Raw genomic sequence first — 18382 nt, 5'->3', positions numbered from 1 at the left:
AAGCATACCTGTTGCTGTTGACATTCACTGTTAGTGTCAAACTCTCTGGATGGATGCTTCACACCTTCCATTACCATGTTTCTTTTCACAATTTTCTTTGCTCATTTTAGTTTCATTTTGAGGCTACTGCCATCTGCGCTTCTTCTGTCAGGTTTATTGCACAAGAAGTGCAAACTTGAGCTCACAGCAGCTTGGCTTCTCACAATACTCTGTAATATGAAAATTTACAGGGTGATTCCATAATTTATTCCTCAGAATTGAGTGAGTCCATATTTTTTTCCTCTGCTTGGTCTAAAAAAGTAACCGTTACTGACTGCCACAATCTTTTTTTCTTGATTTCTTATAGTGTTTCTTAAAGCCAGAAAGTTTCCATTTGAAATGACTTTAGTTTTGTGTCATGTCTGTGATCTGCTTTTTTTCTCCAAAATTAAACAACTGAATGAACATCCTCCGAGGCCGGTGATTCCATAATTTTTGCAAGGGGTTGTATTATCTGCAAGTAAAAGTTGTATTGCAGAGACAGACACTGCCAACAGGAACCGGCTGCGAGCATCATACATGGTCAGCTATAGAGTTGCTAAAACTAACAGGCCACACACTATAGTGGAGGATTTAATACTCCCTGCTGCCTCAGATATGGTTGGAGCAATGTTGGGGGGAAAAGGCAAAAAAGACTATACGGACTATCCCGTCATCGAACAACACAGTTTCTCGACGCATCAGTGCTATGGCTGAGGACGTTTTGAAACAGCTTCTTCAGCGGGTAAAAGGCAGCGAGTATTACGCTCTACAGCTGGATGAGTCCACAGATGTTGCTGGCCTTGCACACCTCCTTGTATACGTGCGTTACATACATGAAGGGACAGTAACAGAGGACATGCTCTTTTGTAAACCTCTTGAGGAAAGGACCACTGCACTTGACATTTTTCAAAAGCTGGATAACTTTGTGAACACAAACGGTCTAATGTGGGATAGATGTGTGGGTATATGCACAGATGGCGCACGGGCAATGACAGGTAGACATGGGGGTGTGGTGACACGCATTCAAGCAGTGGCACCAGATGCCACATGGGTACACTGCAGCATCCACCGTGAGGCGCTGGCTGCAAAGGGAATACCTGCTCACCTCAAGAATGTTTTGGACATCACCATAAAGATGGTCAACTTTGTGAAAGCCAGGCCCATGAACTCGTGCTTGTTTGCTGCGTTGTGTAATGAAATGGGCAGTGAGTATGAGACGCTGTTATTACACACAGAGGTGCGCTGGCTTTCAAGAGGCAGGGTATTAACTCGCTTTTTTGAGTTGAGAGATGAACTTAAAGTTTTCTTCAGTAAACATGATTTTGCTCTGTCAGAACATTTGCACAACGAAGAATTTCTCACTAGTCTGGCTTATCTTTGTGACATTTTTTCACATCTGAATGAATTAAATCTTGGATTACAAGGGCTAACTGTAACAATATTCAATGTTCAAGATAAAATTGAGGCCATGATCAAAAAGGTAAAACTCTGGATAAACTCCCTTGAGTCAAACAATACTGAAGTTTTCCCAGTGTTGCATGAGTTTTTGTGCTCAAACGAACTCAGACTGAGAGGCTGCGTGAAAGCAGAGATGAAGGCGCACCTTGGCGCACTGTCTGCAGAGCTGCGCAGATATTTTCCTGAGGCGGACGGGTCAAACGAGTGGATACGTCATCCATTTAGTGCTGTGACCACGTCTTTATCAACAGCGGAACAGGAGAGCCTTATTGACATTGCAACAGATGGATCGCTAAAAGTAGAATTTAATCAGAAGACACTGACTGACTTTTGGATTGGCCTGCGCGTGGAGCAACCTGCACTTGCAAAGCGCGCTATTAAGACTGTCATGCCATTCGCAACTACGTATTTGTGTGAAAGTGGATTTTCCACACTGACGAACATGAAAACAAAATACAGAGCCAGACTTAATGTTGAAAATGACTTGAGACGCAGCCTTTCACGCATTGAGCCTAACATTACTGAGCTGTGTGCATACAGTCAAGCCCACGCTTCACATTAAACATTGGAGTTTTCCATTGCATTATAATTGTTCACATTGTGGTTTAAATTGTTTTAATTAAGGCAGATACTGAAATGAGGCTTCAGTAGATTTTGTTAATCAGTGCCTCAAAGGTTCAGCCCACTAAATTTGAAGTTAATAAAACATTTGTTATTCTAATAAATGATACACACAAATGTGTCTGTATATTGTGGTATATATATGATGTAATTTTATGTGGATGATAAAACTTAAATGACATGTGAAGTCCGCCGGTGACGGGGTACATGACTGAAAAAGGGTACTTGTCTTGAAAAAGTTTGGGAACCACTGGTCTACTCCATACAGATTTACCATAGAGTGCCATACTGTTCGTATTTCTTCATAATTAATGTAAATAAAGTCCAAGACATATTCAGTGACTTGGAAATGTTCATGTATCCACCCTCTGACTTGTCTGAATAAAATTGTCAATAAAACTGATTATTTACAGGTATTATACCAAAGTCTTCCATAACATATGCAACCCATCATCTTGGCTTTTATATTTTTAATTCATTGATATCAAGTTATAGAGATATGCATTCAGTTTGAGTTTAAGGAAGATAATTTTAGATTTATTTATTTTTTTTTTATTTCTTGTATTTGAAATGGCATAAACACATTAAAATGTGTGAAATATCGTGTTCCAATACTTTTGGAGGGCGCTGTATATACATTAAATGTCTTGAGACACATTCCAAGCAGCCCTTTATGCAGTCATTCATGGTTACTGCAGAAAATAACAGTAGAAGAAGCTACAGCACTACCTGCTGGATGAAAGTTGACAGCATTTAAAAGCTGTGTACTGCTTCACTTTCAGTGCTTACTACTACAATTCATTCATTCATTTTCAACTGCTTATCTGGGTCTGGGTCACATTGGCAGCAGAGTAAGCAGCTCACCTCACACTTCCCTATCCTCGGCTAAGTCCTGTAACTCTTCCCAGGGGAACCCAAGGCGTTTCCAAGCTATTATTATTATTACCATATTATCGTTCTTATTATAAGAAAGGAATCCCGTGGGATGGGATATGAACTATCACGTGGTCTATTTTTCTGATATTCAAAGGTTTATATCAGCAATAGATGGATCAACATCAATGAAACCTGCCTCGTATATATGAAAAATGCTTATTTTTCATTTGTATGTCAGTCTTTCACAGGTTTCTGTAAGGAAAGGCTTTATAGATTATTTCCATTTTTGCCTGCTTGTCACATTATGTGAATTTGCAACCATTCTGTCTTTTGTTGCTTGTCTAGGAGGTTCAACACACTCTGATGACCGTGATTTTGATCCATCAGCAGAGATGCTTGTTCATGACTTTGATGATGAACGCACCCTTGAAGAAGAAGAAATGTTGGAAGCAGCAGATGAGACAAATGGCAATGAAATTGAAGATCTTGCACGAGTGAGTGTCAGGCTTTAAGTGCATTTTAATAGTTTTGTTATGGCTGTGTGGTAAGAATTTGCTGTATAAACTGCGGAGCAAATTCTGGTCATAAACTCTATACCTGAAGATCACACGTATTGTATATTGTCTTCCTTACCTGCTTTACTTAAAGCTAATTACCTTAGTCAGGTCTGTTTACTGAATAATCATCTTGCAGACACCAGGCCCACAGAAGACCACATGGTAAGCTTTGATGGTCTCAGATGAAGCCTGCCGTGAAGAACAAATGTTGTAGTTCCTTAACTGGCTGCTTGGGACTGGCTCCAAAAGCGAGCAGGTTTCCATTCAAGTCCATGTTAAAATGTCCAACTTTAGAGCAGAAATAAACCTATTTACAGATTTGTACAAAAGGGGTGGTGGACAGGTGGTTAAGTGCGGTTGTTGCCAAGTTCCCATTTCGAGACCTCCCCCATTCTCCACATAATATGGAGTTGTGTCAGGAAGGGCATCTGGTGTAAATCTTATGCAAAATCAACATGCAGATTCACCTGGGATCTGCTGTGTTGACCCTGAGTGAAACAAGGGAGAAGCTGAAGGGACTTACTTACAGCTTGGTACAAAAAATGGTTTTTGGTCTCTGTAGATAGTTTCCCCCTCCATGACAACTGTAGTTTTTTTTTTTTTTTTTTCCCCGTCTTCCTAGTTGAAGATGTTTTAAGCCATAAAGTTAGGCATGATTAAAGGCATAGTCACTTAAAGTGACCCAAAATGTTTTTACTAATTTTCCTACCTTGTGGGTTTAATTTAATGGGGAACGTATTACGGGACTGAGACAAGTGTCTTGACATGCATCAAGAGTAGGGATGGGTATCGATAAGATTATATCGATACCGTTAGCAATTCCGCTCATCAATCCGATTCCTTATCGATACCTCTTGTGAATTGTTTTGTGTACTAAAAGTAGGCTTTACAGGTTTTCTATATCAGCGGGTCAAAGAGCTTTTTCTTATCGTGCACCCGCTCTGTGGAACGGTCTTCCTGCGACCGTGAGGCAGTCGGAGTCCATGGACATTTTTAAGTCAAGACCTAAAGCCTATTTTTATTCTTTTATGAATAGTTTTTATTTTTTTTATCTGTTTTCTTCTTTTACTTCTGTATTTGATTTTTTTTTTATTTTTATTTATTTAATTTTTTATGTTGAACTGTTCTATGTGAGGCACTTTGAGACGGCTTTTGTTGCGATTTGGCGCTTTATAAGCCAATTAAATTGAAATTGAACAACATTTTATTGAGTCTTAAAATAAATAAATATGAAATTGGTCACTGGATCCTTAAACTTTGGACATAAACTCTACATGGTGGATCCTTGATCTCTGGACATAAATAGAAATTAAAAAAAATCTGTAGTTCTTGTCAAAAGCATTTCCTTTCAGACATTATTGGCATGAATGTCTTTCCATACATCTGCGCTCGGCTCTTGCAGCTGCTCATCCTGACGTGCAGGATGTAAATTTATAAAGAATGCAGGACGTCTCATTTTGGGAGGAAAAAAATTATTTAGTCGATTGTAGTTTCTTGTCTGTATTACGTTTGTAAGAGGTGTCATTTTATTTAAAGCGGTGATTCATTTTGAAGTTATTAAATCTGATGGGACTCTGTCTCAGCCGAGAGACGTGCAGTGTTTGGATGTGTGCCAACGGAATGGAGGATGATTCTCGTTTCTTGACTACAACAGGACATGAGTCCCAGTTAGTGACTTTATTCCACACAAAAGTGACTCAATATTTGAATGGCTTTGAGTGGGGTTAAGAAGTGGACTTGCCGTTTCTGAAGAGCAGCGAATCAAAGAACCAATGAGCTAGTGGATCGAAGCATTGCTTCATGCTTCAAAGTGGTGTCGAGATGCAGAAACGGTTGATTACAGAGCCGCTGCAGGGTCTAATCAGCGTAGAGGAATGATCACTTTCCCGACAAACACCCTCAAAACAACGACAGCTCTGAAAGACCGATAAGGGAATCGTTAAGCAAAAAGGCTATTGATATCAGTGGATCGAATAATTTATTAATGATACTCAAAGAACTGGTTCTCGATACCCAACCCTAATCAAGAGTGAGTCATAGGCAGATGTAACAGAGAATCCGGTCATTTTTCAAAAAAAAAGTTCAGACTCCAATAATAAATAAAACAAACATAACGTAAGTTATTTATTCTTTCTGTGCGGCACGGTATCAAATGACCCAAGGACTGGTACCGGTCCGCGACCCGGGAGTTAGAGACCTCTGACGTACAATGACAGCGTCTGAACCTAGTGCTTCTGCCTCTCATAACGGCTAGCTCAGTCTCAGCTCTCTACGTGTGGTGGTTGTTGTGGAGGCTGTGTGAGCATTTTATGACAAATGTCTGCAATAATATGACTTGCTATATAGTAAAATGTCCTAATGGATCATCTAAGATGTCCCTGCTGCAATATTTGCGCTGAGGGAAACTCATCTTATCTGATGTTGTATGCTTAACAGATTATACTTTTAGCAGCCTGATCTGTTAGGTCCCCATTAATACTCGATTACTGAGAAAATAAGCATCCTATAACCTTTTGCTCAGATGATTTTGCAGAGTAAAATATGCTCAGCCAGGATAACATTTGGTCGCAGTCCAAATAGAGTTAAATATACTCTATCACAGTGCTAAATCTGGCTGGGAAAATATCAGACCAGTAATCAGCCGATCATAGCACGCGTAGCGTCACAGCCAAAAACATCCAGCATGTTTATAGAAATCAGATATTGATGTGAAAAAAGCTTGTGCTTCATTTTGAAGGGCACATAAATTTTCAGTGTCCCACAAATGCTGACGTCCACACGGGATGGAAAAATCATTTATATAAGTGAATAAGAATCAAATTTAAACCCAAATTGGTGTTCCTGAGAACTAAAAGTGATATTGGTGTCTTAATGAACAGTAGGTGCAGCTTGTGTTTTATTTTTGTTTATATTTAGACACTATCAGCTGTTATAAAAGCACAGATGGCTGAAGTCAAATGTTGTGTAATGTAATGTGTGGTTGCCATTAATTTTCAATGTAATGTTGTGTACAATGACTGTGTATTATAGTTCTGTCATCTTGCCAATATGGGAATTTTTTTTTTTTTTTTATTTATTTATTTTTTTTTGTCTAAAATTAGCACAAAAATGGAACTACATGACACTGATCATAAAGATTCCAAAAAAAGGTATAGTTTGGGCTATCTGTGCCTGAATGAACTGAAACTGACCTTTGTCACCGTTCTGCTTTTACCTCATAACTCCATAACATTGTCCAAACTATACCGTTTGGAATCTTTATGATCAGGCAAATAATGTGGTGTAGTTTTCTATATGGTTGGAGCATCTTTTAATTTTGACCCCTGTGTAATTCTTCAATTGAACCCTACCTGGCTGTCTATTGAAAATTCAAGTGGCTAATCAGTTTTTTTCAGTTCATGTCTGTGGATTATTTGTGCCAAATTTGATGTTTGTATCACCATTTGCAGGATTCCACTCTAAATATTCTCTTATCTGCTGCACTATATATGAGATGTAAGATGCTGCTCCTCACTTTCTCAAATGCCCTCAAAAGTATTGGAACACTTGGTATTTTGCACATTTTAATTCTAAAATTATCTTCCTTAACTCAGACTGAAAGCAAATCTCTACAACTTGATATAAATTAATTAAAAATAAAAATCCAGGTTCCTGATGAAGTGGTGTAGAGGAGGATTGTCTTAAAAAGCCAGAAGCTGAAAGGTTTCTGCCATGCTTATGCTCCCCTGAAGCATTTACTCAAAATAAAGTCTGAAGGACCTAAATGACATGGTGAGAAGCTGACGAGCTTCGCGTGTTCATGTCCGCGACATGAAATATTTCAAAATTTTCTATGATAGCTATGGTCACATTAGCTACATACAAGTGACAGAGGCAAAGGGGGATAAGCAGTCTGTATTTGTTGCTTGATGGGTGTTCCCGAGGTGTGGCCAGCTCTTGGTTACTTGCCGTTAATATTTAGTATTTAGTGATAGATTATAAAGGACGGGAAAACCTGCTAGTGTCACTGAGTTTTTACTCCTTGACTGCTTAACTTAACCAAACTTCACCTGATTTATTTCAGTCCAGTGTCTTTCACAGTGATGTTCCTGTATCGCTAGTTAGCATGCTAACATCTCTGTACAATGTCTTGTAAATCACTTCAGAGACATTATCTGATGACAAAAACAGTGTGTTTAGATTTAGAAGTGTTTGTTTCTCACTCGCCTTTACAAAATATATGAAGGGAAACAGCTGTTTCCCTCTTGGATTATTTTGTTCAAAGAAAAACCAGTTGACATCACACTGCCAATTTCACTCAAATTTGCAGTCGCTGTGTCACATCACTCAGTATTTGCATGAAATAGACTTCTCATTTATTTTGGTCCCAATTTGCTGGCGGCATAGCGACCATTGTTTCTTGTTGATACAAAACAGCCACTCCAATTGAAGATTAATGGCAAATCATTGCTTTATCTTTGCCACTTGCTGTCACTTGTAGCTAATGTGGCTGTACGGTTGCAGTCATGGGAGCACATCCAAATCCTAAATTTTAAAAGATTGGCTTTTGACATCCATGTTGAAATTTATTTACTTATTTTGGGGGTTTGACAAAATGTGTTCTTTTATGAATTGAAGAAGCTGTATCTCCAGCCTGCTTGTATTACTTACGTACCGTATTTGCTCTAACAAATGCTCCCTCTCGAATACCCCCACACAGTTTTTTCATCACATTACATTAAATTGTAAAATCCTGGGAGAACAGAGGAAAATTAAATAGTCCTACCTCATTGCCAAGGAATTTCATCGTCTGTTCTGATTTCCATGTTGCTTATGCAACTGCAGTGCCTCGTGTTTTAGACCCTTCCCTACCATGCGAACGGCTGTCGTCGTCTCCCCCCCCACCAGGCTGCCATTTTGCTGTTTTGACCAGGGTTGCAAGCTTATCCTTGTTCCTACACCACTCCCGGACGTGTTTCCTGTTGACTGGGTTGCATGGTGCTTCCTCTTCTTTTCGGCTTCTTTCACAACTTTTAGCTTGAATGCTGCAGAGTAAAAATGTTTACGCAGAGCCATATTATGTAATTGTGTAGCAGCTACTGCATGCAGAAAAACATTTATTTCGAGTCTGCGCTGCTTCTCTTGCATGCAGTACGTATGTACCGTAAGGCCGTACTGTATACAGCGTGCAGGTGTATGCAGACGATCAGCAGTAAACGCCCCCATTCATGAAAATTTCACACCTCGAGGCATTTGTTAGAGTACATACCATATGTTGCAACCTGAACTTTTATTTTGTAGTTCAGAATGTATTTCTTTCTTGTATAGGAAGGAGAGATGCCCATTCATGAGCTGCTGAGTTTGTATGGTTATAGAAGTGGTTCGCCTGCAGATGAAGAAGAGGATGAGGAAGAGGAACAAGATGATGAAGAGGATGATGAAGAAGAGGAGGAAGAGGAGGATGTGGACAATGATGAAAGTAGCAGAAGTACCGGAGAACTAAAAAGAACAGAGGTCTGCTGTTGTTTCATTAATGTTGATGTGAGATGGTGCTAATAATGAATTTGAAGACAGTTGCAGAGAAGAGATACATTTCTGTGGTTCTGTTTCCATGTTGTGTAGTTTTATTCATTTTCATTAATTTCTCCCTCTTTTTTGTTGTTTGTATCTATATTATAATAGCCAAGTGGCCTCTGTGTTTGTGTATGCATGCTTGTGTATGGTTTCGATCACGGACAAACTGGGGAGAGCTGACATTTACCGTTTGGTATGCTTATGTGCTTTGGGTCAAGGATGAATGCTGCGAAAACAGAAGTTGACAGGACTAATATTTTATCACTGTTGTTACTGTTACTGTTGTTAGATAAAATCTAACAATAGACGTCGGGCTGAAATGCACCATGGGAGTTCGGGTTATGGGGTTTTAAAGGTTGTTGTGCTTCATGTTAGTTTAACAATGTTAGTTTCATTGATTTATTGTTTTTGTAGTTCAATTTAATTGTCATGTTGCCATTACCATGACTGAGAAGTATACTGCATTTGATGCCTTCCGCCATCATCTCTGTGAGTGTGTAAAAATAAAAACACCTGCTTACAGCAGAATGCAGAAAAAACAAAAAGCTCTGCACGTGTGCGTGTAACTTAGATCGTGGACAAACTGGGGAGAGCTAACATTTGCCGTTTGCTATGTTTAAGTATTTTGGGTCAAGGATGAATGCCACCAAAATGGAACGTTGATAGGACTGTTATTAACTACGGATATTAGCTAACAACACTGAACAATGGATGTTGATAATTACGTTCTGGACTCATGCCATTCCAGTAGGTGGCGATAAATCGACTATATTTTAAAACCATGCGTGCATGTGTGATTTCATTTAGTAAGTTCAATCTAAGTACATAATTGTAAATATGATAAAAATACATGGATGACACAAGAAAGTGGAAACACTTATTTTCATTGTGGTCTGTTTAAAAATCAAATGACAAATAGAAGTTAGAATAATAATAAAACAAGAATCAATCTCAATTTATTTATAAAGCACTTTAAAATGCACCAACAACCAAAGCGCTGTACACAAAAACAGGCAAGTTAAAATAATTTAATAAATAAAAAGTTACAGTTAAAAGCAAAAACACACACACACACACACACACAAAAAAAGTGTCAAGCTGTTAAAAGCCAAATAGAAAAAAATGTGCTTTAAGAGACGATTTAAAAGCAGAGAGAGAATCAGCCTGCCTAATGTGCAAAGTAAGATCATTCCACAGTCTCGGGCAACGACTGAAAAAGCTCGGTCACCTCTACGCTTCCTCTTTGACCTTGGGATAACCAACAGTGACAAATCAGCTGACCTGAGTGAGCGTGAAGGGGCATATAAATGGAGCAGGTCAGACAGATATAGCGGGGCAAGGCCATGAAGACATTTAAAAACAAATAAAAGAATTTTAAAATCAATTCTAAAACGAACTGGGAGCCAATGAAGTGAGGCCAAAACCGGTGTAATGTGCTCGCACCTTCTAACACCAGCCAAAAGTCGAGCAGCAGCATTCTGCACCATCTGTAGGCGAGTAAGCAGAGTCTGATTCAGCCCAATATAAAGTGCATTGCAATAGTCCAGGCGATTAGTGATAAAAGCATGGATTAAAATCTTAAAATGATGTCGTGAAAGAAATCGTTTCACCTTGGCCAGTTGTCTAAGTTGACAGAAACTAGACTTGACCACTGACCTAATCTGAGCATCGAATTTAAGATCACTGTCCAACTTTACACCCAGGTTTATTGCTGTCTGTGTCAGATACTGACTCATGGGACCCAGATCCGCATTGATTTTGGAAGTGTCACTAGGTCCAAACAGCAACACCTCAGTCTTTTTATCATTCAGGTGTATAAAAGTTATGGACAACCATGCCTTAATCTCACCAATGCACTCTAAAAGATGGTTCGCAGAGTATGCATTTTGCTGCTTCGGTGGCAGGTAAATTTGACAGTCATCAGCATAAAAATGAAAAGAGATATCATGTCTCCTAAAAAATTGATCCCATTGGGAGTAAATACAAAGAAAAAAGAAGCGGACCAAGTATGGAGCCTTGAGGCACCCCACATGCAAGGGGCGCTGCACAAGATTCAGCAGCTCCAATACGGACACAAAAACTTCTCTCTGAATCTAAAACAACACCCTTAATGCCCACCCAGTTTTCCAGGCAAGACAAGATGATCTGATGGTCCACTGTATCGAAGGCCGCTGTTAGATCCAACAGGACCAAAACAACACAGTGACCAGAATCAGTAGCTACACAAATGTCATTAAAAACCCGCAGCAGTGCCGACTCAGTACTGTGACGGGATTTAAAACCAGACTGAAACATCTCCAGGGTGTCATGATTATTAAGAAAAGAACTCAACTGGCAGTATACAATTTTCTCCAAAATTTTAGAGAGAAAAGGAAGTTTGGAAATTGGCCTATAATTGGACAATTCAGAAGAATCCAAGCCAGATTTCTTAATAAGTGGGGTCACCACTGCATTCTTGAAACTGGTAGGCACTATACCATTAACCAAACTCCCATTAATAATATTCAATACATACGGTGCAAACATGGAAAAAGCCTCTTTAAAAAGACGAGGTGGCAAAGGGTCATTTGGAGAACCAGCAGGCTTCATATGACCAATAATATCTCTCAAAGACAGCAAACTGACAGACTCAAACTGGTCAAAAACAGCTGAGCATGTCACAGAGATAGAAGGGTCATAAGCAGGAGAACTAATGAGGGCCCTAATACCAGCAACCTTTTTAAGAAAAAACTCATAAAATTCTCACACAATTCAGTGGAGCTCTCGAGACAATCCATTTGTGGTGCACTTAAAACAGAATTTACAATCTTAAAAAGAACACGAGGATTGTGACAGTTCGAATCAATAACATCAGAAAAGTACTTAAATTTAGCAGCCTTCATAGTTTTCTGATAAAAATGCCAACAGTCACGCAGTAACTGGAAGGACAACTGAGATCTGTCCTTCTTCCACCTTCGCTCAGCTCTCCTACACTCGCGCCTGACAGTGCGCGTAACATTCATCCAAGGCTCAGATCGACGTTTGGAAGATCTAAGTTTCAATGGAGCTACAGTATCTAAGACAGTCTGACAGATCAAGTTGAATTCAGAGGTGAAGGAGTCAACATCTAAATTAAAACCGAGACACTCAGAAGAGCTGATCACAGCGTTAAAAGCAGTGGAGAACTGAGCAGCAGTGGAAGAATTAAGAACACGACCGCGCTGAGTAGGAACACAAGATTTCACCATATGACAAAACGGAGGCATGTCAAAAACAATGGGCATATGGTCCGAAAAAGCAGCATCATAAACCTCTAAATTAGAAACAGTAAAACCAGAAGTTAAAACAAGATCAAGACAAAACAAGAACCTAAACACTTTATAAATTCATGAAGACAATAAATTAACATAAATACACAACAGGAAATAAAAGGCTTGTTATTTTTCTAAAAACTGTTGAGGTCTAAGGTTCTAAAAACATTCTGGACTCAAACTCCATTCCAACTCATTATAGAAACTTTGTATAATTTATTACTACTCTTGAAAAATGTCAGCTACCTGTTTTATAAGCACTACCCAATCCAGAGCCTGTGGATCCCCACAGGCAACGCGCCAGTTCATGTTGAGTTGAATCTGTAGCAAATGTTGTGCACAAAAAGTTCAGAGTCTGCCCTATAATTGATTCTTACACCTGGTGGTCGGTTCCAGGAGGCGTTAAGGCTTAAGATCTTTGCCCATGTTGTCACATGACCCATTAGTCTTTGTGTGGTGTCTTCTGTGAGGCTGCTGTAAACAGCACCATGGATGCAGAACCACAGTCACAATTTTCACAGTATTTCAACAAATTAAACAATATATCGGTTAAGGTCAGATGTCAAAAAAAATTATTGTGTGGAGTAGATCCCTCCTCAAACATATTAGGATATGAGGACAACATTCACAATTATAAGCATCACTTTATTAGTTTTGTTTCACAATTTTGGCTACAATATTCTGACATATTCTTGTTGCAGTACTGAAGAAGCTGAGTGTGGAATTGGAGTGTCTGTGTTTGCGATTGTCCGGGAATAGGTCTAAGATCCAGGCTTTCAATGACTTCCTGGACTTGGCTATCAAAAGCATGCATGCACTGAAAGTGTTCAGCGTGGAGTTACATTCACTTTTCTTGGCAGTGACATTCATGGCTCTTGTAATGAAATGAAAAGTGTGGCTGGAGCAGAATAAAATATTCTTTCCTTCTTGTTTAAGGGTGAAGGAGTGAAAGTCTCACCTGCACAGGGGGATGGGGCCCCGGTGTCCTGTGAGGGCCGCACCCGCTCAGTCAGGTCTCTTGGCACAGTAGAACTTATCCGCCCCCAGAAACTCAAGTACTTTGAAAGTATGAGTCAGCTTCTTTGTGTTTTTGACTTTTGTCTTGAAAGTAAATTGTGATTGTTGTAATAAAAAAATAATTTCCTGTAATTACTGAGACATTTTACTGTGCTTCAGATAATAATGATGCAGAAGATGAATCTGATGAAGATGAGGACTATGTTCCATCTGAAGATTGGAAAAAGGTATGGTAGACCATCATGTCAGTCATAAGTATTGTCACTTCAATGCTTGCATTGCAAAACAATAATAAAAATAAAAATAGATCTAATTTGCATGTAGGTTACAAAGGATTAATTGTTGGGTTTGTCTGATCCTTGTAAATATTGTTTTGAAGTACACAGACAAAACACTGCCTTTCTTTGTATCAAATAGGTGAAAATCAGTTGCTGTCCATCTTTTGGTTGCTTCTGGTTGTTCAGGGTCACCTTAGCAGGCCCAGTCCAGATCCATTTTGTGAATGTAGCAAGTTTTATGCTGAATGCCATTCCTCACGTGACTCCATTTAAACTTGGAGAAACACAGCCGGTGTTCTTTCAAAGTGTTCTCCCAGCCATGAACTAATCAGGGTTATATTAAAGCAAGTTATCTGTTTACATCCAGGCTACTTTGCAGTAAATAATGCGTTTCTCCCTGTGTCCTCTTCTTTGAGATAAAGCATCCATAATTTGCCCGTTAGCCTCTCACTGAAAACAGTGGAACATCCAGACTGTCAATACGGCAAGTCAGTTTTCTCTGTGTACGCATCCAGAAGCGCTGGGCATTGCCACTCCACATTAGTCAGGGCTTCAGTCCCTTCACAAAGGTAGCCATCCGGTTGTTAAGTGTGACGTAACGCATGATGCGATTTTCAACTTCTGGCTCCAAACAAAAAAGGCGCGCTGTCATTAACATTGAGAACTGCACTGAGACGCTCTGATCAGGCTGCACTTACACCGTTGCACACGGACAGCAGCATTAACATCGCAACATAAAACTCTTTGTATATTGTGCCTAAAACTCTCCAGGATATATTAACTGGGTTTTTAGACGTTACTGAGTTTGTTTTACGTAAAAATGTCAGACGCTCAGGTTGTTTCTCCATTATTTTCAATGGGAGTTGCTGCGAGCTGCGATCGCTTCCTATTCATGTCGTTCGGGGAGAAAGTGAAGTTTGCACTTTAACGTCCTGTTTATTGTAATAAATATTTTTTTATTAACAAGCAGACATGTATATTTTATCTGTGCATAATAAAATATGTAAAGTAAAAGAAAAAAGTTTTATTATGTGTTCTGACCATAGAACCAGACGAATGCCGTTAACGGAAGTGGAGGCGGAGAAGGGAGGGACGGAGGTTTACGCACAATGTAAACACAAACTAAACTTAAACTGTAAATCCTTAAAAGGATCAAACAGACGTAACTTTCATTTTAAACTTGGAGGTCTTTGGACCCGGAAACAGATTTATCATGTGATGCGTTACGTCAGCGCTTAACAACCGGATTGTCCTGGAACACTTGTTTCTTGAACAAGAGTCCATCACAATAAACATCGGACCGGGAAAAAGCCGACAAAAACATTGTGAAAATTACTATTTTTTGCTTTTTATGATGTGTTGGGGTCATGGAATTAATTTATTTTAGTTGGGTATTCAATAAACTTTAATAAAAAAATTGTTTAGTTTTCGGTGGGTGTTAAACCAATTTTCTTCAAAATAAGAAGGTGGGCTTGTGCTTACCCTTGGGCCCTCGGGTGCACAAATAGGTTATGTGTATGTGTGTGTGTGTGTGTGTGTGTGTGTGTGTGTGTGTGTGTGTGTGTGTATGTATGTATATATATATATATATATATATATATATATATATATATATATATATATATATATATATATATACACCAGGTCTATTAGATAAGAAACCGACACTTTTTTTTTTTTAACTATATGGATTTGAATGACGTGCGATTACACCAATCATGCTTGAACCCTCGTGCGCATGCGTGAGTTTTTTCACGCGTGTCGGTGACGTCATTTCCCTGTGGGCAGGCCTTGAGTGAGATGTGGTCCAGCCCTCTCGGCTGAATTCCTTTGTTTCATACGCTGCTCGAGACGAAGCGCGTTGCTTTATCAAAATTTTTTCTGGATCTGTGAGGAATATCCGAGTGGACACTATTCGAGAAATTCAGCTGGTTTTCGGTGAAAAGTTTAACGGCTGATGAGAGATTATGGGGTGTTTCTGTCGCTGTAAGGACTTCCCACGGAGCGGGGCATCGCGCAGCGCTTCCAGGCGCCGTCGTCGGCCTGTTTCGACCTGAAAACATCCTAATTTAAGGCTTAATTCACCCAGGATGTCGTGAGAGAACAGAGAAGATTCAGAAGAGGCCGGCATGAGGACTTTATGCGGACATTCCACTGTTTAAGGACATTTTTTAATGAAAGACATGCGCGCAAATTCGCCGAATCGTTTCCGTGACGATTCGGCGAATCTGTGTGCACGTGTTGAAAACCATTTGTAAAATTCAGGCGGCTTTTGCTGGCTTTCAACAAGTGAGTGAGAAATTGTTTAACAGCTTGGGCATGTTCCAACTTGCCTGTTAAGGTTTCCAACGGAGGTGTTTTTCCTGTCGCGACCCCCCGCGGTCGGGTCCGGCCCGACATGCGACTCTGCCCGCACGTTCTTTCATTACAAAATGTCCATTAACAATGGAATGTTTGAATAAACTCCTCATGCCGACTTCTTCTGAAAGTTCTCTGTTCTCAGACGACTTACTGGGTCAACAGAGCCTGAAATGTGGAAGTTTTCAACTTGAAACGGCGAGACGCTGCCGCCTCGAAGCGCAGATCGCCGTCAGGCGCCGTGGGCCGTCCTTACGGCGACACTACCAGACCAAAATCTCTCATCAGCCGTTAAAATTTTTACTGAAAACCAGCTGAATTTATCGAATGGTGTCCACTCAGTTGTGCCTTACAGTTTTGAAAAAATTTTGATCAAACAAAGCAGCAGTCTCTGAGCCATTCCTAAACAATGAAAAAACGACAAGAGGGTGGGCGACTCCTCACTCAAAGACTGCCCACAGGCGAATGACGTAACTGACAGGCGTGAAAAAACTCTCGCATGCCCACGAGGGTTCAAGCATGTCTGATGTAATCACATGTGATTCAAATCCATATGGTTTTTGAAAAAAATAATAAGGTCGGATACTTTTCTAATAGACCTCGTAGTATATATGTGTGTGTATGCGCACACACACAACACCTTATTTTTACAACAGTATGTTACGGGTTATTTATTTAGTTATTTACTAGATTGGAAGGTCAGGCAGCTCAGACTGAAAAATCAAACATTCCTTATTATTAACAAAAATACTTATGACTATTTATTTTGGAATTTCACAAGAATAAAAGCACTAAACAAAATAAACTAATAATAAAACAATAAACGCCAATAATAAAAAGTACACTACAACAATTCACAAAAATCCCAAAGCTGATAATACAAAAAAGGAGTGATTTATACATCTGCTTTTCCTCTTCAAGATGCATTTTTAACAGGTGTCCCTTATACTCCAGAAAATACAGATCTGTACGTATAGTGCATCCAGAAAGTATTCACAATGCTTCACGTTTTCCACATTTTTTTTATGTTACAGCCTCATTCCAAAATGGATGAAATTCATTTTGTTTCCTCAGGATTTTACACAATAATACCATATAATGACAATGTGAAAAAAGGTTGTATTTTTTTAGATTTTTGTACATTTCTTAAAAGTTAAAAAACTAAGACGTTGCACGTATGTATTCACAGCCTTTTGTCATGAAGCTCAAAATTGAGCTCAGGTGCATCCTGTTTCCATGACCATCCTTGAGATGTTTCTGCATCTTAATTGGAGTTCACCTGGTGTAAATTCAGTTGATTGGACATGATATGGAAAGTCACACACCTGTCTACATATAAGGTCCCACAGTTGACAGTGCATGTCAGAGTACAAACCAAGCATGAAGTCAAAGGAATTGTCTGTAGACCTCTGACACAGGATTGTCTCGAGGTACAAATACGGGGAAGGATACAGAAACATTTCTGCTGCTTTGAAGGTCCCAATGAGCACAGTGGTCTCCATCATCTGTAAATGGAAGAGTTCAGATTCACCAGGACTGTTCCTAGAACTGGCCGGCTGCCTAAACTGAGCCATCGGGGGTGAAGGACCTTAGTCAGGGAGGTGACCAAGAACCCGATAGTCACTCTGTCAGAGCTCCAGCATTCCTCTGTGGAGAGAGGAGAAGCTTCCAGAAGGACAACCATCGCTGCAACAATCCACCAATCAGGCCTATATGGTAGAGTGGCCAGACGGAAGCCACTCCTTAGTAAAAGGCACATGGCAGCCCACATGGAGTTTGGCAAAAGGCACCCGAAGGACTTTCTGACCATGAGAAACAAATTTCTCTGGTCTGATGAGACAAAGATTGAACTCTATCGTGTGAATGCCAAGCATCCTGTTTTGGGGAAACCAGGCACCTTCTCTACAGTGAAGCTTGGTGGTGGCAGCATCATGCTGTGGGGATGTTTTTCAGCAGCAGGAACTGGGGGACTAGTTAGGATTGAGGGAAAGATGAATACAGCAATGTACAGAGACATCCTAGATGAAAACCTGCTCCAGAGCTTTCTTGACCTCAGACTAGTGTGATGGTTCATCTTTCAGCAGTACAATGACCCTAAGCACACAGCCAAGATATCAAAGGAGTGGCTTCAGGACAACTCTGAATGTCCTTGAGTGGCCCAGCCAGAGCCCAGACCTGAATCCGTAGAGATCTGAAAATGGCTGTGCACCGACACTCCCCATCCAACCTGATGGAGCTTGAGAGAGTTGGACATTCATGATGTTGCTCTGGATTGGAGCTCAGTGTCATTTTTCATTATGAGGATCTCATTCTCAATAGCACAGCTATACAGTGATGCCACTTTGGACATTAT

The 18382-nt window shown here is 39.9% G+C and overlaps 1 protein-coding gene across 2 annotated transcripts in view; it reads left to right on the top strand.

Annotated features, from left to right (window-relative positions):
* Positions 1-18382, top strand: part of mier1b (mesoderm induction early response 1b, transcriptional regulator) — a 51354-nt gene that overhangs the window by 2151 nt on the left and 30821 nt on the right. For both annotated transcript variants that reach the window (XM_034183349.1, XM_034183348.1), the window contains exons 3-6: positions 3322-3470; positions 8841-9026; positions 13313-13442; positions 13553-13620. In XM_034183349.1, coding sequence (XP_034039240.1) covers positions 3322-3470; positions 8841-9026; positions 13313-13442; positions 13553-13620 — 533 coding nt within the window. The remainder of the gene's footprint in view (positions 1-3321; positions 3471-8840; positions 9027-13312; positions 13443-13552; positions 13621-18382) is intronic.

The sequence above is a fragment of the Thalassophryne amazonica genome, chromosome 12 (assembly GCF_902500255.1).
Source record: "Thalassophryne amazonica chromosome 12, fThaAma1.1, whole genome shotgun sequence".
Lineage (NCBI taxonomy): Eukaryota > Metazoa > Chordata > Actinopteri > Batrachoidiformes > Batrachoididae > Thalassophryne > Thalassophryne amazonica.
The sequence above is the reverse complement of the archived record's forward strand: the minus strand, read 5'-3'. Positions and strand labels throughout refer to the sequence as shown.